Source organism: Erythrolamprus reginae, chromosome 2 (genome assembly GCF_031021105.1).
Source record: "Erythrolamprus reginae isolate rEryReg1 chromosome 2, rEryReg1.hap1, whole genome shotgun sequence".
NCBI lineage: Eukaryota > Metazoa > Chordata > Lepidosauria > Squamata > Dipsadidae > Erythrolamprus > Erythrolamprus reginae.
The window spans coordinates 98,738,087-98,764,427 of NC_091951.1; the positions used below are offsets into that span (position 1 = coordinate 98,738,087).

The 26,341-nt window shown below is 40.7% G+C and overlaps 2 protein-coding genes across 3 annotated transcripts in view; both read right to left on the reverse strand.

The window, feature by feature from the left end:
* Positions 1 to 7,033, reverse strand: part of KIF20A (kinesin family member 20A) — a 34,484-nt gene extending 27,451 nt beyond the window's left edge. The window contains exons 1-8 of one of the 2 annotated variants that reach the window (XM_070738803.1): positions 6,875 to 7,033; positions 6,161 to 6,320; positions 4,396 to 4,485; positions 3,991 to 4,110; positions 3,664 to 3,802; positions 3,383 to 3,570; positions 3,154 to 3,298; positions 998 to 1,198 (exon numbers count right to left, since the gene is read on the reverse strand). In XM_070738803.1, coding sequence (XP_070594904.1) covers positions 998 to 1,198; positions 3,154 to 3,298; positions 3,383 to 3,570; positions 3,664 to 3,802; positions 3,991 to 4,110; positions 4,396 to 4,485; positions 6,161 to 6,307 — 1,030 coding nt within the window. In that variant the 5' untranslated portion in view covers positions 6,308 to 6,320; positions 6,875 to 7,033. Of the gene's footprint in view, positions 1 to 997; positions 1,199 to 3,153; positions 3,299 to 3,382; positions 3,571 to 3,663; positions 3,803 to 3,990; positions 4,111 to 4,395; positions 4,486 to 6,160; positions 6,321 to 6,762 lie in introns of both variants that reach the window. The other variant, XM_070738804.1, reaches the window with a different exon arrangement.
* Positions 7,034 to 11,226: 4,193 nt separating this feature from the next.
* Positions 11,227 to 26,341, reverse strand: part of BRD8 (bromodomain containing 8) — a 47,878-nt gene continuing 32,763 nt past the window's right edge. The window contains exons 22-28 of the mRNA XM_070738811.1: positions 24,629 to 24,931; positions 22,473 to 22,940; positions 18,986 to 19,128; positions 17,749 to 17,838; positions 16,655 to 16,723; positions 13,279 to 13,509; positions 11,227 to 11,472 (exon numbers count right to left, since the gene is read on the reverse strand). Coding sequence (XP_070594912.1) covers positions 11,466 to 11,472; positions 13,279 to 13,509; positions 16,655 to 16,723; positions 17,749 to 17,838; positions 18,986 to 19,128; positions 22,473 to 22,940; positions 24,629 to 24,931 — 1,311 coding nt within the window. The 3' untranslated portion in view covers positions 11,227 to 11,465. The remainder of the gene's footprint in view (positions 11,473 to 13,278; positions 13,510 to 16,654; positions 16,724 to 17,748; positions 17,839 to 18,985; positions 19,129 to 22,472; positions 22,941 to 24,628; positions 24,932 to 26,341) is intronic.

A 26,341-nucleotide genomic window follows, 5' to 3' on the forward strand; every position in this document is an offset into this window, starting at 1 on the left:
TTAGGGAATATTTTTCTGATGATCAGCAATGTCCAATTTAGTAAATCAATGCCTAGCATATTAAAAATATTACAGATTTGGAGCCTAAAAAAAAAAGTAAAGTGAAACTGATTGCACACAGCCGTGGGGGGGAGGGGGGAGGCCCTATTTCTGAGCAAAATAAACAAATAAGCATTAATTTTTTCAGCTCAATTTTACTTTCCTTGTGTTCAGAAAAGTTCCAATGAGTAATCCAGTCCAAAAAGTTTTCAAAAAAGTTGGACATGGAAGGCTAAAAAAAATTTAAAGTGAAAATGATTGCACACAGCCGTGGGGGGAAAGGCCCTATTTCTGGGGGGGGGGAAACCCAATAAGCATAACTTTTTTCAGTTCATTTCTATTTTTCTAATGATCAGGGATGTTCAAAATAGTAATCCAACACAAAAAGGCAAAAAAAAGTTTGAACTGGCAGCCTGAGCTAGATAAAAATGAACAAAATTGTACAAAAACGCTAGGGGCGGGCATTTATGAGCAAAATAAACAAATAAGCATTACTTTTTTCATCATCTCAATGTTACTTTCATTGTGTTCAGAAAAGTTCAAATTAGTATCCCAATGGAAAAAGTTTTCAAAACGACCAAATTTAAGTACCTAAATTAAACCTTTTTTGGTCTGGGTCGTATACAACCCGAACAGTACAAGTGTGACTTTTTTGCCCAGCAAAAACGAAGCCCCCCTCACCCCCACCCCCAAAAAAAATACTCTTAGAAAGAACCCCTCAAATGATACAAAGTCATGAAAGTTCAAGTTCCAAATATGCAGGGAAAAAGTTTTACAAGGTCTTAAACATGGCTATGGGTCACATATGACATGAACAGTACAGCAGTTAAACAATAAACTTTCCCTCACACTGCTTCAAGCAACCCAAAATACAGTCTTGTTAGATGACTGATCAGCTGGATTAATTATTCTACAAGTTTAGTCCAATTTATATTCTGTGTGAGAAGACTGGCTGTACCTTTAACATATGTATTTCCAGTAGGATCTTCACACAGCCGCAGTGTGGGCCTCTTGTGGTTTGGGGCAGATACAGGGGCCTCTAGCAAATCATAAATCATCTCATTGTAGATCTCAAAGAAGGAGACCCAGATAGAAAATTGCACATCCCCTTGAGTCACAAATGAAACATAATCTGGGTCCACCTTGTGAGGTCCTGTCTCTGTCAATGAAAAAACAAACAAACCAGTTATTAGTGATTGTGACAATTCGTAGCAGACCCAATAAACACAGGCTTTCTGAAAGTAAACCCAACATGCATAGTGACTGTTCCTAATAATTTATTTTATTTATTGGATTTGTATGCCCAATAATCCCAATTTCCATACATTCACTAATGTTTTCTTACTCTTAAAGCAGAAAGCAATGTTTTCTTTTCAGACTTAGTTTCTCATATATTTCTGAGCACCAATGAAAGTTTTAGCTTCATTATATATTGCAGGTGGTCAACTTACAATATTTCATTCAGTGACCATTCAAAGTTGCAACAACACTGAAAAAAGTGACATAAGACTTTTTTCCCCACGCTTATGACCTTCGTAGCATCTCCATGATCATGTCATTAAAATTCAAATGTTTGGCATCTGACTCATACTTATGACCTTTGTAGTGTCCTAAAGTCATAACCTTAATCCTAGGCCTATGTTAGGGTTGTTTCATTGTCCAGTAATTTTAACACCAGAAAATATTAGAAGGGGAAGTTTAAGTTGCACTACAGAAAAATCAACGGATCGCATAATCCCAGTCCTTTTCTGTGAAATGTAATGTAAACCTATTCTGATCCCCACCTTTGGTTAAGGCTGTTTTACAATAGGATTGTGGATATTTTTTCTGATTCAGATACTTCACCTTGAATTCTATTGTTTGAAAAGGTCTTTTCACTGCATTTCCTGCTGCTGAAGACTTTATTATTCTTAGTTTTGATGTGACTAGAATATAGTGTTGGCAAAACATTTTTGGTTTGCGTGCCAAAAGTGGGGGAGTGCGGTGGGGAGCGCAGGTCTGTGGCCACACCCATCATTTCATATGACACCTCCCCTGCTTCCGGTACATGATGGCACGCCCATTTTTCACTCTCCCCAGTCTTTAGAGCCTTTCTAGGTGCCTGGGTAGAGCAAAAATGTCCTACCCCACCCACCCCCAGAGACCCTCCGGAGTCCAGAAATGGCCTATTTTAAGTTGGGAAACAGTGGGGAAGGCCCCTTTCACCCTCCCCAGGCTATAAAGCAAAGGTCTTCAAACCTAGCAACTTTAAGACTTGTGGACTTCAACTCCCAGAATTCTCCAGCCAGCATAACTAGCTCGAGAATTCTGGGAGTTGAAGTCCACAAGTCTTAAAATTCCCAAATTTGGGGACCCCTGCTATAAAATCTGGGGAGAGCCAAAAAAAGGGAACCCGATTCAACCAGAAGCCGCCAAATGGAGTGTTTCCAGAGAATCTCCAGAGGGGTGGGGAAGATTTAGATTAGATTTAGATTTATTGGATTTATATGCCGCCCCTCTCCGTAGACTCGGGGCGGCTCACAACAATGGTAAACAAAACATAGTAACAAATCTAATATTTCGCAATCTAAATTACAGTTTTAAGTTAAAAAATCCAAAAGAACCCCAATATATAAAAAAAACAAGCACACAATCGAATCATACACAAAAACTACATGGGAAAGGGGGAGATGTTTCAATTCCCCCATGCCTGATGGCAGAGGTGGGTTTTAAGGAGTTTCCAAAAGGCAAGGAGAGTGGGGGCAATCCTAATCTCTGGGGGGGAGCTGGTTCCAGAGGGTCGGAGCCACCACAGAGAAAGTCCCGCCAGACGACATTGTTTAGAAGGCTGTTTTTGCCCTTCCAAGGCTCCTAGAAAGACTCTGGACCCTAGGGAACACAAAAAAAGGGCTTCTTCACCCACTCTGGAAGCTGGAAAGAGGCTGTTTCCTTACTCCCAGTGAGCCTAGAAGATCTAAAAATCAGCTGGCGTGCTGGACTTGAGTTCACATGCCCACCGATATGGTTCTGTGTACCACTTATCGCCATAGATTCACCATCACAGCTATAGTGCTTAGATTTCAATTCTACAGAAAATAAAATTGACCCAGGGCCAAGGTTCAGAGCAGTACATACCTTCCAGCTGGCTCCAGTTTGTCTGGTTGGTCGACTGGCAAACAGAGGAGAGCCCACCAATGCCACTGTCAATACTGCCACTTGTGGGGGGTTGTGATTGGGGTGCTGTTCTGTGAAGTTTGCGCAAAGGAGTAAAGGCCACCTCCTGCCAATCCAAAAGGAAAAATTACAACAGGGATTTTGACCAGCTCTGCCTCTTCCTTGCCCTTAAGGGCTTTGAGAAACATACCTCCTTCGTCCCACCATAGATCAAAGCCTGCTTCTTGGTTTCCTCTTCCTGACTCTTTTTGCTGTCCAACCAATTTACTATGTTTGATAGGAAAGGTTTCAGGTCTGTGGCTCGGTACAACCGTGTCCCAATACTGTTGAATATGATGGCTAGAGAACGGGGCAGGATCCCTCTGTCAATACTGTCTCCTGCAAGCCAAGGACCGAGAAGCAAATAGTCAAGGCAAGGGACTCCTATTAAGCAGAGGTGATCTGGAACGTTATACCCCAAGTGCCGCTTACCTTGGATTGTATACGTCTTCCCTGAATTTGTGACTCCATAGGTATAAACAAGCCACTTTTGCCCAGTGAGGACATCCTTTACCACTTCCTTCATTGTTGCGTCAAAGAATGCTTTCTGGCCCACCTCTGGTCCAAAGATCTGAATGGCAAATACTAAGGGTTAATGTCATCAGATAGAGTACATTTACTCTAGATGTATGGTTAATTACATCAAATTATCAAGAATTAATCTCTGTTTCTCCAGGAGTTTCAAACACCATAATCTCTACTGGTTTCAATAGAGGTCCGAGAAGAATGAGCCCCATCATATTAAATGGAAAAACATACCTGGCTGAAGGTGAATTTGTGCACTGCCTGGCCAATTCCTCGCTCAGTGTTTTTCATTGTAAAGGAATCTTTGGGTGCTTTGAGAAGAATGGAATGAGCATTTTCGATGCAGACACAGCCCTAAGAGGTATAGTTAACATTCAGTATCTAAAACCATCTCCAAACCAATTATCAGCAAACATTCTTAATTTTAAATATTCAGCCAATCTATCAAAGTCGCTTTTTACAGTGCTCTTGTTTGAACTAAATTGTAAGTTGAAGACAACCTATATTCTAGCAGCCCTGTGCTCTTTTGAATATAAAACTCTGCAAACCAATTTCAAGCGAGCCCAATAGGCAAAGAATTTGGCCAATCAATGTTGTCCTATACTAATAGATGGGCCCTACTTTGTTTCAGGTACTCACCTGATCCTCTTGCTTTTCGATTTCTGTGGGCTTCAATGGGCGCACTCTTGCATACACCTTTACCTTTCCATTGTTGTCACTGGAAACAGTCTATAGAAGTTACAGGTTACTTGTTATTCCCCTACCATTAGTATTAGTATCAATCTGATTTACACACTAACCTTCTACCACATTAAAATAGACGCCAACAACGCTGGCCCTTCCTCCCCTCCCCAGCAACTGAAGGATACTATAGTCCTGTATTTTACACTGGAATAAGATAAACATGGGGTGGCTGCACAGCAGTGACAGAAAATAATTCAGTAGTAAGAAGAAATTAGGGAGCATTAAAAAAAAATCATTTAAAATAGGAATGCATTGCAAAAGGAATTTAGCTGCTAGGGGCTTGAAAAGGCTTTGGACATAGCCACAAATTTGCTGCAAGGCATACAAATCCAATAAATAATAATAATAATAATAATAATAATAATAATAATAACTGATGGCACAACTGGTTACAAGAATTACAAGAGGATGTAACTATAATTTACCACTTTTCATTTTAATTAAATACATGTAAATCAAATGCAATGGAGTGCTATTGCCCTGATTACTTTATAGAGTATGGCTCTAGCACAAAAAGCCACCCACCCACCAACCACCATTGCCTTCTCCTCCACTTTGAATCTAAACTGAAGGAAAAGGATGTTGAGACTCTGGAAAGAATACAGAGAAGAGCAAGAAAGATGATTAAGGGACTGGAGGCTAAAACACATGAAGAATGGTCGCAGGAACTGAGCATGTCTAGTTTAATGAAAAGAAGGACCAGGAGAGACATGATAGCAGTGTTCCAGTGTATAGCAGTGTATCTCAGGGGTTGCCACAAAGAAGGAGTAAATCTATTCTCCAAAGCACCTGAGGGTAGAAAAAGAAGCAACAGGTGGAACTAAACAAGGAGAGAAGTAACTTAGAAATAAGAAGAAATTTCCTGATAGTTAGAATAATTAATCAGCGGCAAAGTTTGCCTCCAGGATTTGTGAATACTTCAACAACAGAAGTTTTTAAGATGTTGGACAACTATCTGTCTGTAGTAGTGTAGGGTTTCCTGCCTAACAGGGGTTTGGATTAGAAGACCTCCAAGGTCCCTTCCGATTCTGTTGTTATTATTATTATAAAAACCCCTCCACTCATATAGAGTTGCGGAACATGTTACATCAGTTCTACTCAGATCATGTGTTTGGTGAGAAGAAAGGGGAGGGTTTACTTCTTTATTTCTTCTTTCCCATGTTAAAGGAATGTATGAGCTGAGTGTCTGAAGAAAGCTATATAGTAAGTTGATAGTTCTAAGGAGCAATGAGCATTGGGTGTTACATGATAAATGGACAAAGCCAAACATCGCATATTGATCCAAAACTAATTTTTTAACCATGTCTAATAGAAAAAGTAAAGTAAAAATTATATTACACAAACTATACTAGGCAAAAAAGAAATTGGTGTCCCTCTATTTTCACTTTATTCGAAATTCTAGAAACAAAGATCTTCCCACATGGAAAAGCTTGAGCTGCTTTACTAATGGTTCAATGCCATTTAGGTCCATCAATCTGAAGCTTTGTGAAAGCACAGAAATAGGATTGAAAGTCTAGGAATCTATTATAGAAGTATTAAATTCCTGATAATGTTGTAGCAAATTAAGTTGCTTCAGCATTTTGTATAGAGGAGACACACCCACCCTAGCCCAGCCCAGCCCCTAACTCCTCTTCATACCTCCTGTCCTCTGTAACTTTACCTGCTCTTGCTCAGAAGAGATGGCAGAAAAATCTGGCAAAAGAGCCCGCCGGAGTCCACATTCTGCCACGGTGGATTCCAGGACAGGAGAAACAGCAGCTTCTTCATCAGAAAACAGTCCAAACGGAGAGGCAACTGCCTGGGCCATGACAGTGGTCTTTCTATAAGAGCAGCAAAAGGAAGCCAAGTTATTCCTGCAGGCTCCTGACTAGTTCTAAATACAGTTTATAAGTATTTAGAAGAAAATGGCTGCCAACGAGCAGTAGGTCCAGGCAGGCCTCACAAGAGAGCTTCATCACAGAGGGTTCAGCTGTAGTATCAGCTGCCCCTTTCCCCTCATGGCAGTAGATAATCTATGTTTTAGGCATTTAGCATGCTCATGCACCCCAAACACGTGCACAAGCAATTATTTTCCTAGACAACAGATCTTCATCCCGGTCCAGATTCCTGTAAGCTTAAATCTATGGCTTTTACTAGCCCACAATAGGAGAACGAGAAACCTTTTTATTATTATTAAGGCGCCTATGCCGGTGTAGGAATACTTAGTCAGTCGTGCTCCCTCCTTTAATTCCGAAGGCGTTTAATAAAATGCGCGAAGCCCACCTGGAGGCCGTTACAGGAATCAAGGGGCCGCGTGAATCGGGCACTGGGAGCACTCAACCCTGGGACCTCCTCCAGCATAAGCGACGAGATGTAGTACAAATGGGAGTCTCACCTGGGGCTTTCGGTTCCCCTTCCACCTCCCCTGCTTCGATCCGTTCGGGCGCCGACTGCTCAGTGACCCGCTTTTAATATATCTTCTTTTCCGACCTGTTTCAAACCGCGCGGCCAATCTGCTCAACCAATCAAAGAACGGAATACGCAGGAGCCAATCAGTGGCCGGGACGCAAGAGCCAATCGAATCAGACATTGCTTTCTCAGTTCGCACGGAGTCTCTTTTTGTACTTTGGGGGGGGGGGGGGGGGTTGCTTTATTTTCTCGGCTTAGATAACGCAGGCGCCGGTAATAGATATACAGTAATAGATATAATATAGATATAGACACTGTTCATTCTAAGGTGCGCGGCGGCGCGCACAAAAATAACCCCCCCTGCACACCCTTTTCCAAGGCCGCGCAAGGAGCCGGGCGCTGGAGTTGGGGGCGAGGAGCGACGAAAGTGGGGAGGCGCCACGCGCGCTCCCCACCCCCCTGCCAGCCCGTGGGGGCGGGGCGGGGAGCCACCGGTAGTAGACATAGGTGGAAGGAAAAGGAACCGCGGCTGCCCCCGCCTCCCCACGGTGCCTCCGGCCCCCTCGCGTCCTTGGCCTCTCGCCGCTGCCCCCCTTGGGGCGCGGCTTTTCCCGCAACGGTGGCTGCAGCGGCGGCGGCTTCTCATCCTCATCTGCGCTCCCACACGGGGCTGCAAGAGGGTTTTCTCCCCGCGCTTCGAGAATGCCCACCCCTCCCCTCTCGCAGCCCCTTCGCTGGGAGCGCTTTCGTCCCGGGCTGTCAGCAAGGGGGCTGCAGTAGAGGCGGGGCAGGCGTTCCCGAAGCGCAGCCCCCCTGGCTGACAGAGAGAGAGAGCAACAGACAGAGCGAGATAGAAATAAAGAGAGAGGGAGAGAGAAAGTAAGTGAGAAAAAGAGAGAGAGAAAGGGGGGAGAGAGATAGTAAGAGAGAGAAAGCAAGCAAGAGAGATAGAAAGAAAACGAGAGAAAGAAAAAACGAGAAAGATAGAAAGAGAGAGAGAGCAACAGACAGAGTGAGATAGAGAAAGAAAGAGAGAAGAGGAAGGGAGAGAGGAAGAAAGAAAGAGAGAAGAGTGGAAGAAAGAGAGAGAAATGAGAGAAAAAAGGCGAGAAAAAAGAGAAATGAGAAAATGATTGAGGCAGAGAATGAGAGGAGAGAGAGAGAGAGAAATGACTCTTGATTTAAAGCATATGGTAAAAAGCACCCAAATAATAACAGAGGAAAAAAAACCCAGCCCTCATCTGTTTTTGGAAATGGTTCAAGAGTTCACACACACATACACAAGGGGGGAGGAGACAGGGATGGAAAAAGAGGAGAAGTGAGAGGGGGAAGGAATGGGAGAAAAAGGGAGGGAGAAATAAGAAACAAATGAGACAGAAAAGGGGGAGAGACAGGAGAGGTACCCAGAAATGAGAACAGTGGTAGAACTTTGAGGAGGGATGATTGATTATTAAATATGGATTGACTGTGGAATATTGGTAAAAGATATATTTAGGTGTTGTTTAATATTAGGATATATTAATTTTAAAAATTGGATTAGAATTTTAGAACTATATAGAATTACATAGGTAAAATTTTAATGGAAGATACATATGATAAATAAGGGGTTTATGATATGTACTGTCAGCTTCCCCTTTCGCCTCATGGCAGTAGATAATCGACTTTTTAGGCATTTAGCATACGCGCACACAGCGGTGTGCTTCTTCAATTGCACTCGCTGCTGCGGCTTGCGGGGACAGCGCAATTTTGCTTCTGCACCTGTGGAGGTAGCAAAATTGGGCACCGAGCCTTTTCGGCGAGTTGCGGGCGCACCTGCGGCTCCATGCATGATTTTGCTATCTCTACAGGTGCAGAAGGAAAATCGCGCTGGCCCCACAAGCACTCACAAGCCGCGGGGGCGAACGCAATTGAGCGTTCCTGCTAGAAGCCCACAGCTGCGCGCACAGCCCAAACGTGCACAAGCAATTCTTTTCCTAAACAGATCTCCATCCAGAACCAGGTTCCTGTAATAGAAAAAGTAAACTCAAAGCTATGGATTTTACTACCTAGCCTGCACTACATGAACGAGAAACCTTATAAAATTAATATTAAGGCGTCTTATTATTATTGTTATTTATTAGATTTGTATGCCGCCCCTCTCCGAAGACTCGGAGTGGCTGTGTCGGTGTAGGAATACTTAGTGAGTCATGCTCCCTCCTTTAATTCTGAAGGCGTTAAATAAAATCCGCGAAGCCCACCTGGAGGCCGTTACTGAAATCAAGGGGCCGCGTGAACCCCTCGCAAGTCGGGCACTGGGAGCACGCAACCCTGGGACCTCCTCCAGCATAAGCGACGAGATGTAGTACAAATGGGAGTCTCACCTGGGGCTTTCGGTTCCACTTCCATCTCCCTTGCTTCGTCCCGTTCAGCCGCGTAATATATTTTATTTTCCGACCTGTTTCAGCCCCCGCGGCCAATGTGCTCAACCAATCAAAGAACGGAATACATGGGAGTAAATCAGTGCCCGGAGCGCAAGAGCCAATCGAGTCAGGTTTTCCCAGTTCACACGGTGTCCCTTTCTGTACTGGCTGGGGGGACGAAAGGGGGAGGTGGAGAGGGGCAGCATACAAATCTAAATAATAATAATAATAATAATAATAACAACAACAACAATAATAATAATAGTTGTTATTATTGTTATTATCATCATCATTATTTTCTCAGCTTAGATAATGCAAGCGCTGCTGAATAAGCGCTGCTTAATTATGTATACATGCTTGTATGTATGCATTTATTTATTTATTTATTTATTTATTTATTTATTGGTGAAGTATGTATTTGTAACACACATAGATATAACATTGTTTATATAGGTAAGATAGGTGCTGATAAGAGGGAACATTAGGACAGGGACAGTAGGCACGCTAGCCTCATCATATCCAATTAATTAGATACCCATACCACTTAATAATACCCATCAAACAGACAAGTGGTCAAAATAGGGAGCACACTATCTAATCCTGTTCCTGTTCACAGCGGCATACCCCAAGGCAGCGTACTAGGACCATCAACACTCTTCATAAACTTTGCATTACAAATGACTTGTGTTCTCTTTGGCAATGATGTAAAACTCTTCAATACCTCCAACAACATTGCTACTTTCCAAAAAGACCTTGACTTTTGGTCAGAATGGTCAAACATCTGGCAACTCCAAATCTCAACTAACAAATGTTCAACAAACCGCTCCAAACTTGACTGTAGAAAATACTACTTCAGCAACTGAGTAGTTAATGCCTGGAACTCACTACCTGGCTCTGTAGTTTTGTCACCAAACCCCCAACACTATACCCTTAGACTATACACTGTTGACCTCACCCAATTCCTAAGAGGTCAGTAAGGGGCGTGCTTAAGCACCAGCCTCCCTACTATCCCTGTTCTAAAATTCCAGAGGTTTTTCCTTTAGGATTACTGGATGAGGAACTTGAAAAAAATTGAAATTTTGTTACTCTGTGTGATATTTGCAGCCAGAATTCTGTATGCACAAAAATGGAAAGGTGTATCAATTACCAGAAAAATGGATGGAAAAAAGTGATAGAGATAGCAGAGAGCAAAATTAACTGTTTTAATGGAAACCACTTCTAGACAAAGCAGGGAAAAAAAGTTGAAATCTTGACTTTGCTGATTAGTTTGTTGTTATAAAACTGGCTAGTATTTATGGGATCTTTGGTACTCTCTGAGCTTGGTTGTTTTGCAGATGTTTCATTACATACGTATCTAACATCAGTGTTATGTGTGGTTTGCTCTCATTTTATATACTAGTGGTTTATCATTTTTTCCATTTTTCCAAATAGATTTGTTTACTTTTTTTTAGAGGAAGGCTTGCAGAAACATGGGTTATTTTCCTTAATTCATATACCATATTTTTTTGGAGTATACGCAGGTGTCAAGTCTTTGCTCTTGTATGATAGGCATAGATTTACACTATTCAAATCTTTCTAACTCATTCCTAACTCACTCATATTGCAGATTTTCATTAAATTGAAAGAGTTTCAATTCAATAAAAATAAGTATCCTTTTTGAAAATGTGCTTTTAAAATATGCTTTGGAAAAATAAAATGTTTTGCAATTGTTATAAAGGCCACAGTCCCTTTGCAGAGAGACTGGCTGACATATACATTTAATAAATGAATAATCCTATATTCAGTAATCTTTCTAAGTGTAGACTATCAAAAAGGTTTAATGTTACAACAGCAAAGTTTCACTTTTGCTATGGCCCACAGCTCATCTTCATTTTTTATTTCCCAAATTTTACTTAAGAATTCTGAGCAAAGAGATAATGTTTTAAAAGCAAACAATAAATGAAACACAATATAGTACTTTTATTATTGTCTAAGAAACCAATGAATCTCCAGATATTAAACAAGTCTCCCAATGAACAGAACAGGACACACATTATATCATGAAGATTCTTAAACAAGAAAGTGAGTTGTCAGGCAGTGCTAAATTAGTAAACAAACAATTTTCCTTAGAACAAGACTTCAGAAAACAAGGTTGAATTCTTAACTTCTAAACATGCACCTGCCCTTTTCATGTCTTCATCAGTACCTGCAAAAGAGAAAGAAAAGTAAAATTTTCCATGTTTCCAAGGAATTAGAGTGTCCCAGAACTATTTCAAGTTCTGCTATAAAAACATCATTTGTGTTCTATGTGAGGATAAAAGATTTTCCACTGAGAATAAAAGTGATACCTTAAAAACAGATATACTGTAACTATTATAGGAAGAGTTAAGAAAGGAAATGCCATTTACAGATAGTTCTGGACTGATGACTACAATTGAGTCAAAGTTTTCTGTTGCTAAGCAAGACAGTTGTTAAGTGAATTTTGCCCCATTTTATGACCTTTATTGCTACTGCTGTTAAGTGAATCACTGCAGTTGTTAACTTAGTAACATGGCTGTTGAGTAAATCTGGCTTCCCCATTGACCTTGCTTGTTAGAAGGACGCAAAAGATGATCATGTGAACACATGATTGCAGAACAGTCATAAATACATGCCAGTTGCCAAGTGTCTGAATTTTGATCATCTGACCACGGGAATGATGCAACAGTTGTAATTGTGAAAACAGTCATAGATCACTTTTTTCAGTGCCACTGTTACCTTCAAACGGTCACTAAACAAATGGTAAGTAAAGAACTACTGTATCTGTATTTTGGGAGACACAAATAGAGATACATGGTACCTCTACTTGCGAACTTAATTCATTCCGTGACCAGGTTCTTAAGTAGAAAACTTTGTAAGAAGAAGCAATTTTTCCCATAGGAATCAATATAAAAGTAAATAATGTGTGCGATTGGGAAAACCACAGGGAGGGTGGAGGCCCTGTTTCCTCCCAGGAGATTCCTAGAGAAGCCCCATGGAGGCTTCTCCCCACCTTTTCCGGCTCTATTTCCTCCCAGGAGATTCCTAGAGAGGCCCTATAGAGCAGGGGTCCCCAACCACCGGGCCGCGGACCAGTACCGGGCCGTGGGGCATGTTGCACCGGTCCGTGGAGTCAGCAGCTGCCGGCCCTCATGCCGCCACCCCCTCCCTCCAGCGCTTCGCCTCCCGCCGGGCAAGAGGCCTCAGGAGGCAGGTTCTGCCGGCCACAGGACGATGGATGGAACAGAGGGGCGGGAAGGACCGAGAGGCTCAAGCCTCTTTTGGCTTCTGCCTCGGGGCGCTTTTGCGTTTTTGGCTGGGGGAGGCAGGAGGGCCAGCCTGACCCCCTCTCTCCAGCGCTTAGCTCCCGCTGGGCAAGAGGGCTTGGGAGGCAGGTTCTGCCGGCCACAGGACGATGGCGGGAAAGAGGGGTGGGGAGGACCAGCACCCCCATGCTTAATCCCGCCCCCAACCACGCCCCTTTCCGCCCCCACTGGGCCATAGAAAAATTATCTTGCGGAAACTGGTCCCTGGTGGAAAAAACGTTGGGCACCACTGCTATAGAGGCTTCATTCTGCCTTTTCTGGCCCTGTTTCCTCCCAGGAGATTCCTAGAGAGGCCCCATAGAGGCTTCTCCCTGTCTTTTCCGGCCCTGTTTCCTCCCAGGAGATTCCTAGAGAAACCCCCTGGAGGCTTCTCCCCACCTTTTCCGGCTCTATTTCCTCCAAGGAGATTCCTGGAGAGGTCCCACAGAGGTTTCTCCCTTCCTTTTCCAGTTACAGTTTCAGAGGCTCGGGTTTGTAAGTGGAAAATGGTTCTTGAACACCCAGTTCTTATCTAGAAAAAAGTAGAGGCGTTTGTAGGTAGAGGTGCCACTGTACTGTTGCTTGTGGGTTGGATGATTGATATAACCCCATCTTTTGCTTTCTAGGCATGAGAACCTAGCAGTGGAATAAGGAACATGATTTCTCCTGTTCAGAGATGAACACCTTACCTTCTCAGAAATCCTTGCATTTCGTCTGAACACAGGAGTGCCTCGCCCAACATCTGGAGTTGCTCCAGTACTTCCTGCTGCATCTCCACAGCAATGCGATGGATGTGGTGGTTGGAGTTATTGTACATGATGGCATTCTGAAACATCAGCATGAGATCCCGTTGGAACTGGACCATGTGCTGAATCTGACCTTTGGACAGGTTTCTCTTTATGGAGGAAAGATCCATTGGTCTTCAGAAAGGTAGGGAAAAGCAAAGAGTTCACTTTTGTGTAATAACTTATAGAGTTTGCAAAATAAAAAGGATGCTTCCCAGATCCCTTTACATTATCAATATCCCAGAACTAGTGAGAAATAAAATTAGACTAATAAAAGCAAGTAGATATGATACGGTCATTTGCATTTACAAGATATCTAAACATAGAACAGGAAACTAGGTTTTAAATAGTACTCAACCTTTGATAAAGTAATAGCAATAGAAACATAGAAACATAGAAGATTGACATCAGAAAAAGACCTCATGGTCTATCTAGTCTGCCCTTATACTATTTCCTGTATTTTATCTTAGGATGAATATATGTTAATCCCAGGCATGTTTAAATTCTGTTACTGTGGATTTACCAACCACGTCTGCTGGAAGTTTGTTCCAAGGATCTACTACTCTTTCAGTAAAATAATATTTTCTCATGTTGCTTTTGATCTTTCCCCCAACTAAACTCAGATTTTGCCCTTGTTCTTGTGTTCACTTTCCTATTTAAAACACTTCCCTCCTGAACCTTATTTAACCCTTTAACACATTTAAAGGGTTAAATAAGGTTCCTTCTGTCCTCCAGACTATACAGATTGAGTTCATTGTCTTTCCTGATAAGCAATTCTAAATACATTCCTTTAATATTGTTATTTAATACTGATATTTAGGGTATGTGCATTCAAGTATGCCTAGGATCAGCTTGTGATTATACTGTATCTCAGAGAAAATAATGCTGAAACAAAAACCAACATTATAACATCTTCAAGGCTACATCTATCACACTTTGGGGGTAAGCAACATTGTATAAGTACAGAAAACGAAGTACAGTACTAAGCCAAAGAAATTGAAAGCTTGACAAGAAAAAAATAGCCAATATTTTAAGACTGATAAATATAAGGGGTTTTTGTGGATTACAACCCTTTCATCAGCGTCATTGTCATTTTAAGAGAAAGGAATGTGTATGGAGGGTTATAAGCAAATAAGAGTTAGGAGGGCAAGAACAAAATTTAATGTCTAACAAGGTAACTTACAAGTTACTTGCAAATAGGGGCAATTCAGGAAATGAGCTAAGCTATGAAATCTCTTACAATACGGAGTTGAGTAACACATATACATTAATGGAAGTTGTGGGAATCGTACGTTTGTGACCCAAATAGTTTTCTTGTTTTAAATATACTTTTTTCTGGGAAGAAGTTCCACTATTTTTTTCTGTTGGCATCTTTACACTGAACTTTCTGATGGCATCTTTACACTGAACTTTTTTCTGATGGCATCTTTACACTGAACTTTAGCCTGTATTTTGCTTTTCTTTCAAATGACTCATTCTCTCTCCTTCCCATTTCCAGAACTTCTGTTCTCAGGGAGATAAATTTAGCCATGTTCCACTATTTCCTGGATTTTTTTAAAAAATCACTGTTCCTTCCCTTTTAGAACTACTTTTTATCAATGTTACAGAGCAATGCCGAGGAGTTCAATACGTTTTTCGCTGATAAAATTGCTCGGATCTGGATGGATCTTGACTCCGATTGGATGGCAGTGTCGACTGACAACAAGTCAGTCGAGGTGACTGGGGCCCATCTTTGTCCATCTGTCTGGGAGGAGTTTGACTCTCTACATGGGGCTACCTTTGAAAAGTGTTCAGAAACTCCAGATCGTGCAGAATGCGGCTGCAAGAGCTATCGTGGGGCTACCTAGATTCACCCATGTCTCTCCAACACTCTGTGGCCTGCACTGGCTGCTGATTAGTTTCCGGTCACAATTCAAAGTGTTGGTAATGATCAATAAAGCCATACATGGCATCGGACCAGAATACCTCTGGAACCGTCTTCTGCCGCACGAATCCCAGCGGCCGATAAGGTCCCACAGTGTTGGCCTTCTCCGGGTCCAGTCGACTAAACAATGTCGTCTGGCAGGCCCCAGGGGAAGAGCCTTCTCTGGAATCAACTCCCCCCAGAGATTAGAACTGCCCCCACCCTCCTTGTCTTTCGTAAATTGCTTAAGACCCATCTATATCGCCAGGCATAGGGGAATTGAGATACCTCCTCCCCAGGCTTATATAGTTTATGTATGGTATGCTTGTGTTGTATGGTTTTAATGATGGCTTTTAGATGTTTTTTAAATATTAGATTTGTCATATTTTTACTATTGTTGTTGTGAGCCACCCCGAGTCTGTGGAGAGGGGTGGCATACAAATCTAATAAATAATAATAATAATAATAATAATAATAATAATAATAATAATAATAATAATTGTTATTATTTTTTATTATTATTATTATTATTATTATTATTATTATTATTATTATTATTATTATATAGAGGGAAGAGATATAATATTAGTACCAGTTAATAGTTAACTGCGGATGCAATGAGAAAGCCATTCAAGCCAGAAAAGCTGCCAGGTTTTGCCGTACCAATTAATATCCTACCTTTCAAAGAGCTGATAGAAGAAAGTAAAAAGGATGTAATACAAACCATGATGTTTGATTCCTCACATGACATTACCGCAAATGAAAAACTACTTAAAAACAAATATTCTTTCCCTGTTGCATTTCTGCCACAGCTAAAAACTTTTGTCTCAGTGAGATAACCCTATGTTGCAGGCTCCCATTCTGGTTGCACAATTCAGGGAGAAATCTTGAGTGCAGCTACATTAGGAGAAGTTAGTGGGATTACACACTCCATAGGATTGCCCAAATAGTGCATGATGAGTTCAGTGCGTTTTGGGGGCTAGAAGGTTTATGGGGTGGGGAAAAAACTCGGTGGTTGGCATTGATTGGTTTCCAAACTCACCTGTGACTTACCGTGCTAAATGCATTTGAGAGTTACAGATGAGACCAAAGCAAGGGAAAAGTGGATTACATTTAAACTGTATTAGGAATTACTTGGAAATGGAATGGAGGGGCGGGGGAAAGCTCCAGAATTTCTGGACATTCTTCCAATAAGCAGTACAGGAGGAACAATTCCTCCCCATGATAAAAGAGAAAACAGGACTACAAAATATATTGCACAGAGAAAACTCTTTTCTGATTTCTAAAGAGGAACATTCTCAGCAGTGGACATAGACAGAAGAGGAAAAGCAACTGATAAATACACCCCTTCCTAGCACTCCCTTTTCCCTCACTGACCTTTTGACCACATCTTTGTAACCAGGAGCCTGCTTCTCTGAAACCGGCTTCAGGAAGGGACCGCTGTACCTAGGAAGAAAGACCAAAAAGTGGCTAGCAAACAAACCGCACATCCTTTCCTGTGCAATTCGAATTAATAGTGATTAATAGCGATCAGCCCAGAATTATTACACTAGCAGAATAATATTTTGAATGTTGGTATTAAATATATGAATGTTGATGTTAAATATATGTTAAATATATACTGTATTCATAAAATCATCTGCCACAATGTCCCACCTGTCAATGACTACTTCAGCTTCAACCACAACAATACAGGAGCACACAATAGATACAAACTTAATGTAAAGCACAGCAAACTCAACTGCAGAATATAGGACAGAGTGATCAATGCCTGGAATTCACTACCCACTCTGTAGTTTCTTCCCTAAACCCTAAAAAGTTTAACCTTAGACTATTTCCTGTCGACCTCACCCCATTCCTAAGAGGTCTGTAACAGGTGTGCATAAGCGCGCCAGCGTGCCTACCATCCCTGTCTTTCTGTCCTATTGTCCTCATTTATCTGTATTTATTTTGCTTATGTTTATGTTTATACCTATACCTACTATCCCGTACATGTTTGACAAACTAAATAAATAAATAAAATATCATTTCATATACAAAAGCATCTGGAAGTAGTTTATGGAATATAAAATACATAAAACAAAGGCAGATTCCTCTTCAAAGCCTTTCTTGAAACATTCATGGATGGTCTAAATGAAAACAAGAACAAGTTCAACAAGCACTTAAAAGATGTAAGTTTGGATCTCATACATTTCAAGAGAGACAGATTCTCTTAGTCTCAAAAGATTCACCTAATCTGCACTAGAACCCCCACTCGTGGTAAAAGTTATCAGCTTGGCAAGGTGAAGATGGTTCCCTAGGCACCTTATATAAGGCCTTATTACATAATAGGCAATAGCTTAGAAACTGGTTCAATAACTAACTAGTCACACCAGTTATGGGCACGACACATACTTTCTTATAGACCTCTACTCTAGATGATTTTTTTAGTCATCTCAGTGGTCAATAGTCTCACGAGTTTAGTCATTTACCTATGGCCAGCAACCATCTTCCAGATAGATAACAGAGTTTTCTTGAAGAGCAAATGCTGTTGAAGTGGATCATCTTGGTTCAAGTGCATCCTGGATAGAAAAGAAAGCAAAAAAGATTCATTGCATTTTGAATGGGAAGGGATGAGGACAGGGGAATTAGATGACAAATCCTTCAATTAAAAACGTAATCTTCAGAAACTCAGAAGCATGCTTTTTCTGTCGCAGTTCCTACCCTCTGGAACACCATAATTCCCGCTGTGCTACAACCCAACCCCACCCACCCCCGAAGATAAGATTGGCACCTACCCTCTGGCCTTTGGTGAAAGTGAAACTTCAAAGACCAGGATGTGCTGCAGTGCTTGAGAGATGGAAGGTAAGATGGCTCAGTGACAGATTTTTTTTGCCAATTATTTTATTTGGCCATTGTGGGATTTTTTTATACTTTACCAATATGATTTTTCCTATTATTTAATGTGTTACTTACCTGCCTAGCTGAGTCACATTTGGATAGTTATATCAATATACAGTATTTAATAAATAAATGTATCAGTGAGATAGGCGGAGTAGAAATGTAATAATCAAATAGTACTTTTTAAAAAATTCATATGAAATGTGTTAATTCAGCTATCAAACCTATTAATAGCATATTCCTTTACTGAAGAGAGTTGTACAACTCAACCAATCCACATAATGGTTTTGATTCAAAACGTTTGTAGCAGTTGCATACAGCCTATTGGTGTACACCCTCCAGAAAAACAGTCATTTTCTAATAGTACTCTTCACTACAGATTCTTGATACTCTCCCTCCTTCATTGGTTAGAATGTGTTTGTACTGCCGTACATAGTAAATTTGCATAGCTGCTGCTGATTGGCCAAGATAGCGATGGCAGATTTGAATGCCTATCACTGGTTGGCCAAGATGCAGGGAAACCCTTCACTGCCACTTGCCGCCAGTCCTGTATTGCTCAACTTACTTGCTTAAATAAAGGTGCTGAACTGTTCTATGCCTCAACTCTGATTCCTGCGCTAATCCAACAGAATGTTTATAAAACAACACAACTGTCCCTCTTCTAGAGAGTTTTAGGCTGCAATATGTATTTATCTAAGAGGATTATCCTACTGAATTCAGTGGACATCTTTCTCAATAGATAGGTATAGGGTTGTGCCATTTCACCTAAAGTGACAGGCATTAAGTAGAGATATAATTCCATTCAAAATCCATATTATCATTACTTACAAAGGCAGGGAGGCTGTACTTGTGGAAGGAGAGCTTATTAGAGGTGTTTCATAAGGACTAGAGTCGTCATTGCTATAACTCAAATGGAAATCGCTGTCTTTCCAATCTTCAGTTTGATCTTCCGTGTTTTCCACAGTCACCTCCTGATGATCACATAGTAGGAATTAACCTCTTGACAAAATGACAATAGGAATCCCAAACCCCCATGAAATTCAACCATGAAGTTCCAGCATGGAAAATAGCACTTCTGTGAGAGAAGTAGTGCCAAATACCTAAAGGAGTTGGTCAAGTGCTCACCCCTAAAAAAAATTAAAAACTATAAATTCCTTAGCTCTTAAGAACTACCATTCCTTAGCTAATATATGCTTTTTAGGAAAGCTATTTGAAAGGCTGAAGACTGTACAATTGCAGGTACTCTGGAAAGAAATGGATTATTCCTTTATTTCATCCACTCTGGGTTCAGTTTTAGTTCATGAAGTTGAATGAGCCCTGTTCGGCCTTATAAAGACAATATGGTAATGTTTCTGTTCCTTCTTATACAGATATGTTCAGATGCAGACATAGAATAACTGTAACTCAGCCTCTTATAGTTGGCTTTAAGGTTCCCAAAGATTGATTGATTGATTGATTGATTTGTTTGTTTATTTGTTTGTTTCACTCACTCACCTCTCTCCCTCCCTCCCTCCCTCTCACCTCTTCATTATAAGATTTGGGGTGAAGTGTTAAACTAGAAGTATGCTGATAATATCCTATCCTAATTCTCCATACTATCAATTGAGTTATCTGGTTGTGCAGTTAAATGAACACCAAGTAGCTGAGGTTGAATCCTAGTCAGAGGGAGGCTTTATGAAATGGCAGTTCCCTTATTTGTGTGTGTGTGTGTGTGTGTGTGTGTGTGTGTGTGTTTGGTTGGTTGGTTGGTTTTTGTTTGTTTGTTTTGTCCAACACACAATAATACACAATGAGGGTTATAGAGGATATAATCAGGTAGAATGTATTAAAGGGGGAATAGAGGAGAAAATAAAGGTGTGAAATATAACTATGAGAGATCAGCAGGAAAAGATATAGGTATAGAAGAGAAGATATAGGAGATATAGGAGAGACAATAGGACAGGGGATGGCAGGCACTCTGGTGCACTTATGTACACTCCTTACTGACCTCTTAGGAACTTGGTGAGGTCAACCATGGATAGTCTAAGGGTAAAGTGTTGGGGGTTAGGGGATGATACTACAGAGTCCGGTAGTGAATTCCATGCTTCGACAACTCGATTACCAAAGTCGTATTTTTTCAGTCAAGTTTGGAGCAGTTAATATTAATCTTGTATCTGTTGTGGGCTGTTGTGTTGTTGTGGTTGAAGCTGAAGTATTCGCTGACAGGCAGGACGTTGCAGCATATGATCTTGTGGGCAATACTTAGATTGTGTTTGAGGCGTCTTAGTTCTAAGCTTTCTAGACCCAGGATTGTAAGTCTAGTTTCGTAGGGTATTCTGTTACGGGTAGAGGAGTGAAGGCCTCTTCTGGTGAAGTATCTCTGGACATTTTCGAGGGTATTAATGTCAGAAATGCAGTATGAGTTCCAAACTTAGAAATCAGGAAGCTATAGGTGGGGTTGTGTTCTCCCTAAAAAGCAAGTGTGTAATCAGAGTGGTGGGAGTTGGGGGTGATGCTTCTAGAACCATCATTTTTGGTGGAAACACAGTGGTCTCTGTGACACAAAATGTTTTCCAGCTCTTAGTTGCTATTCAAGGCAACTGGTCCTTGATAAGAATAATTTGGCCACAGTGATCTGTGCATTGGTTACCTCAAGTTTATTGCAAATTGAATTGAATTGTCCTTGAATCTGCAACTAATCTTCACAAGGTCATTTATGGTGACATACAAACACTGTCTAGCTGGTTTGATCGATCTAGATTATATTTAGGAAGTTCTTTGGAAGGTACCAAATCTATGAAGCAATCCAAAACAATCATTTCCAACACAAGCAGTTTGGTTGGGGGATTCTTCTCCTGTTCAGATGTTGATAATGTTAGTGCCTTAGATTTTGGAGTCCCTGGTGTTTAGGATATTTGTATTCATTTATGTATTATGGGTATTACTGTCCTGCATTTTAGAGCTTTTTATGTTAATATTTATACACTGCTGAAAAAAATTAAGGAAACACTCAAATAACACATCCTAGATCTGAATGAATGAAATATTCTCACTGAATACTTGGTTCTGTACAAAGTTGAATGCGCACAACAGCATGTGAAAATGATTGCAATCAGGTTTGCTTCCTAAGTGGACAGTTTGATTTTACAGAAGTTTGATTTATTTGGAGTTATATTGTGTTGTTTAAGTGTTCCCTTTATTTTTTTGAGCAGCATATATACATACATACATACATACATACGTACGTACGTACGTACATACATACATACATATGTACAATTTTCCTATATTATGTTAAATCATGAATGTTTTAATAGACTCTGCACCCCACTGGAATTACCTTTAATAATGAAAACACAACTAGTAATTTTATATATAAAAGAATAATAAATACATCCAGCTGAGTTACCAAACATTTTGCTCTCACTTTCTTTTATCCCACTACTAACACACTATTATTTTCATTTTCCCTTAGTTAGTTCCCTTATCTGGTTGGGTTTTCTATACAGTGATACCTTGTCTTACAAACTTAATTGGTTCCAGGACGAGGTTCTTAAGGTGAAAAGTTTGTAAGACGAAACAATGTTTCCCATAGGAATCAATGGAAAAGCGATTAATGTGTGCAAGCCCAAAATTCACCCCTTTTGCCAGCCGAAGTGCCCGTTTTTGCGCTGCTGGGATTCCCCTGAGGCTCCCCTCCCACCTCCGGACCTCTGTTTTTGCGATGCTGCAATTTCACTGAGGCTTCCCTCGCTGGGAAACCCCACCTCCGGACTTCCGTTGCCAGTGAAGCGCCCGTTTTTTGCGCTGCAGGGATTCCCCTGCAGCATCACAAAAACATGGAAGTCCGAAGGTGGGGTTTCCAATGGAGGGGAACGCAAAAACAGGTGCTTTGCTGGCAATGGAAGTCCGGAGGCGGGGCATCCCAGCGGCGGCGGTGGGTTTGTAAGGTGAAAATAGTTTGTAAGAAGAGGCAAAAAAATCTTAAACCTCGGGTTTGTATCTTGAAAAGTTTGTATGACGAGGCGTTTGTAAGATGAGGTATCACTGTATTTGTCTTTTCAAAAGAACACAATTTCGTCTTTCATCTAGTGAAATGAGAGTGTTTCCCATACAGTTGGTTTGCCTCAACATGGAAATTACAAGGGATTTTAAAAACCTTTTTACTCTCCACAAAAAATACTTAAGAGGGAGCAGCTAAGCAATGCCTTTTTTGATTCATAGCTTTGGAGTTGGATATTTAGCACAAAGGCAAAAGATAAGATTCTCCATTGTTCATCCAATCCAAGTAATTGATCTACTTATAAAACATTGTTCAGAGCAAGCCATAGCTTACCATTCTAGTTGGTGGCATCTCTTTCTTCCGTATGTTCCATTCACAAGGCGTTTGTGTCATAAGTTCTAAAGTTGAGGCCTCGTCTACATCCGTTTCTGCCGTACTGGCCATCAGGTAGTGCGTGACTGTCTTTCCTAAATCCTCATCAATCTGGCTATCCTGAAACTTTGAGCAACCAGGCTCCTCACTGGGAAGTCCTTCCATGGCCTCAGCTTCGAGGTTCACGACCGGCAGACCTTCCAAGACCTGCAGTGCCCAATTTCCCCTTCTCTCCTTAGCTTGCTTTTTAAAAATCTCTGAAAGATTTTCCTGCCCTGATTCTTCCTCTTTGGCTACAAGTGATCCTTTTATGGCACCTTTGTGAGCCATGGCAAGCCTTCCATTCTGCTCGCCAGCACCAGAGAAAACCTGAGTTCCCTGTGCCAAGAAAGGCTTGCTAACACGAACGGGCTCCATTAAATATTTCACCTGGAACAGAAGGTAAGAAGTTAACGTCTGAGGCTTGTAATTAAAACCACTCTCAGAAAAGCACACCTGAGGCTATTTTTCTTTCAGATATTATGTTCTTTCTTCTTAATGAGCCTATTTTGCAGTGACACTGGGACGACATCCCTAACTTCTCTCTAATTTCTCCTCCAACCCTCCAGGATTTGTACAGCAGGTATCTGTTGACTAAGCTCTAAGAGTTGTTGCCAGTCTTGCCCAAAGGGCATTAAGCTGACAATAGCAAAAGTGGCAATATATGCACCAAATGAAAATCAATATAAGGATTTTTTCAAAGTTGCATGAGAAAAATAATGAGAAGTGCTAAAGGAGATACTAGATTGCGCAGAAATGAACAGATTGACAATGAAGATTAGAGATAAAGAAGATTCTTAATATCATGTGAGTGAAATTTTATGTGTGGCTGGATAAGAAATTTAATTAGAAAAAGTGATTGAGTAAAGATTAAAAAGAAAAAAGGGGGAGATCAGAAGTATTATTAATAGCCCAGGTGACAAGAATAGCAGGGAGACAGCACTGATAAAGGTTATACACCCAAAATAAATTCTAATGTAAGATTGAAAACAATAACATAAAAATAAAATAAAGCAAGACTATAAGAATATAGAAAGAAACTGCCAGTCTGTTTCAATAAATGATTGATAGAACTAGAAATATTTCACTCAGGGAAGGGTAAATAAAGAAGGAGAGAAAGTAGGAAGGAAGGAGGAGATAGAGGGTGGAAAGGGTAGAGAAGGGAAAGGAGGGCTGAGTGAAAAGATTATAAAAGCCCAGACTGATAGAAATGATTCAGATGAAGCCAAAGCAAGGTATTTTGGTGATTTTTTTACTATGCTTTGTTTATGCTGATGTAATTATTTGATGAATGTATTTGATGTATTTAAAAAAGAGTTAGGCTCCATATAAGCATACTTATGTTTATACAAACTACTACTATCCTATACATATTTGACAAATAAATAACTTGACTTACTATTACTTACTATTAGTCTTACTATTAGTCAATAACTTGACTTTTTACTTATTACTTACTATTACTTACTATTAGTCAATAACTTGACTTACTATTACCATTACTTGACTTATTATTTTTGAAATTGTGGAAAATATGAAATCTTTGCTTGTCTTTACCATTTACATCCTGACTTTCTATCCTTATTGAAATTTGCCTCTGTAGGCAGACTACCTAGTTTACTGAGAACTCTAATCTCAGCCACCGGAGGAAAGCAATATCATATCCCACCACTTGAAGTGTTGAAGGTTGAAGGTGACTACTTCACCTTCAACCGCAGCAACACACAAGCATGTAATAGATTCAAATTCAATGTAAACCGCTCCAAACTCAACTGCAGAAAATACGACTTCAGCAACAGAGTGATCAGTGCCTGGAATGCACTACCTGACTCTGAGGTTTCTTCCCCAAACCCCAAAAACTTTAACCTTAGATTGTCTACAGTTGATGTCTCCCCCCCTTTCTAAGAGGTCTGTAAGGGGCGTGTATAAGCCCACCACTGTGCCTACCATCCCTACCCTATTGTCCTATCGTTACTTTTTACTTATGTTTATACAAACTACTACTATTCTATACATATTTGACAAATAAATAAAATAAACAAATAAACAAATAAAGTCCTCGCTACTAGCTGCTATACCTCAGACAGAAACCTCAAGAGGGCATCCTCTTTGCATTTCCCACTCTCATCTTGCTCTCCTTCGTTAGCATATTCCCACGCTGTAGAGTCACCGGCTTCCAGCTGGCTTGTTGCCTCCTGGCTGCTACTGCTCTCGTCTAACTTCTCCTGAGTATCCTCTTCCGTTTCCCTCCAGGTGCTCAATTCCTTTAAATCAAGATCTAAGCTAGAATCCGGAGAACTACAGAGGGAATCGCAGCAGCTGCTCTTCTCAGACTCAGAAAAGTATTCTTTGGATTCCAGCCAGGTCCACACGTGACCCATCTAAAAAGGGAGAGAGAGAAAGGTTTGTGACTTAATGCAGTTTGCTTCTTTTCCTTTGAGGCATTCTAGGCTAGGGTCTCCCAGGCGGCTCCAACTCTGGTGCTAAATAGGGTAGCAATCTCCCATACAAAATGAACAAGTTGGTATGTGTGCAGGGGTTCCTTTGGACTCAGGGCTTCTGTTTCAGAAGTCAGTAGCAGCAACCATGGCCAGAAGAACCTTGGAACAAATCCATTTTGTATGTGAATTATGCCCATTTTTTTAAGGAGTGTGCAGAGCGACCCCTGATTTATCAAGGATATACACGCATAATGGAAACGTGGAATTCCAGCAGATATCCAGGAGATATGAATAATGATTCAGTCATACAAACCAGATACATTAAAGTGTATATAATAGTGTTTGCTTTAGAAATATTGTAGTCAAGTTAAACTGTATGGTCATACACATTCAAATCAGTCAATATCTCTCAATACAATAATAATATTACAAGCCTTACTTTGTCTTGCACATCAGACATACATTACAGCTTATAAATACATCAAACTATCATCAAACTAATACAGAGCTTGCTACATTAGTCACAGTGAATCAGAAGAAAGAACAGAGAGAGCATAGAGAATCATCATTATTATTATTATTAATTAGATTTGTATGCCACCCCTCTCCGCGGACTCATGCTTTCTGGCTCCCTCTTATAGCAATTTGCAACACCATCTCTTAAGCTATAGTACTTCAATATAAACATTCATTGTTAGCTTGTTTATATCTTGCCAATCCAACTGTTTTATACACAGTGCTAATAGATTGGGAGGCTTTTCTCCAAACCACTGGCCTTTTGGACTACTGTAAAATATTCCGCATTAAGACCATTTAGATTCAGAAACAGCATTAGTTTCAAGGTGCAACTCAAGGTGCATTAATAAAGCTCAGTATAATTCAGAGTTGAAAGCACTTGTTTCCAATGGTTTCACTTCATCCCACCGTATCTGGCCAGAACAAGCATGCTCCCAGATTCCTGGAATGCCATCTTGTTGGACCCAGGAGGTATGTTTTCTCTATTACAGTGTATGCTCTTTGAAACAGCCTTCCCTATAGCCCAGGGGGGCCCAAACTTGATAACTTTAAGACTTGTGGACTTGAACACCCAGAATTCTCCAGCCAGTTATGCTGGCTGGAGAATTTTGAGTTAAAGTCCACAAATATTAAAGTTGTCAAGTTTGAAAACCTCTGCTATAGATGACTCTCAACCCTCCTAGCTTTCCAGAGAACACTGAAGTACTTTTTCCTTAGACATTGGGTCCAGCGTATTGGTTGACCCTGAAATATATATTTCTTCATGAGAGAATTTTATCAGTATATCTCACAATAGAAAAATGTTTGGATCTTCAATTGTGTTGTGTAGTTTGT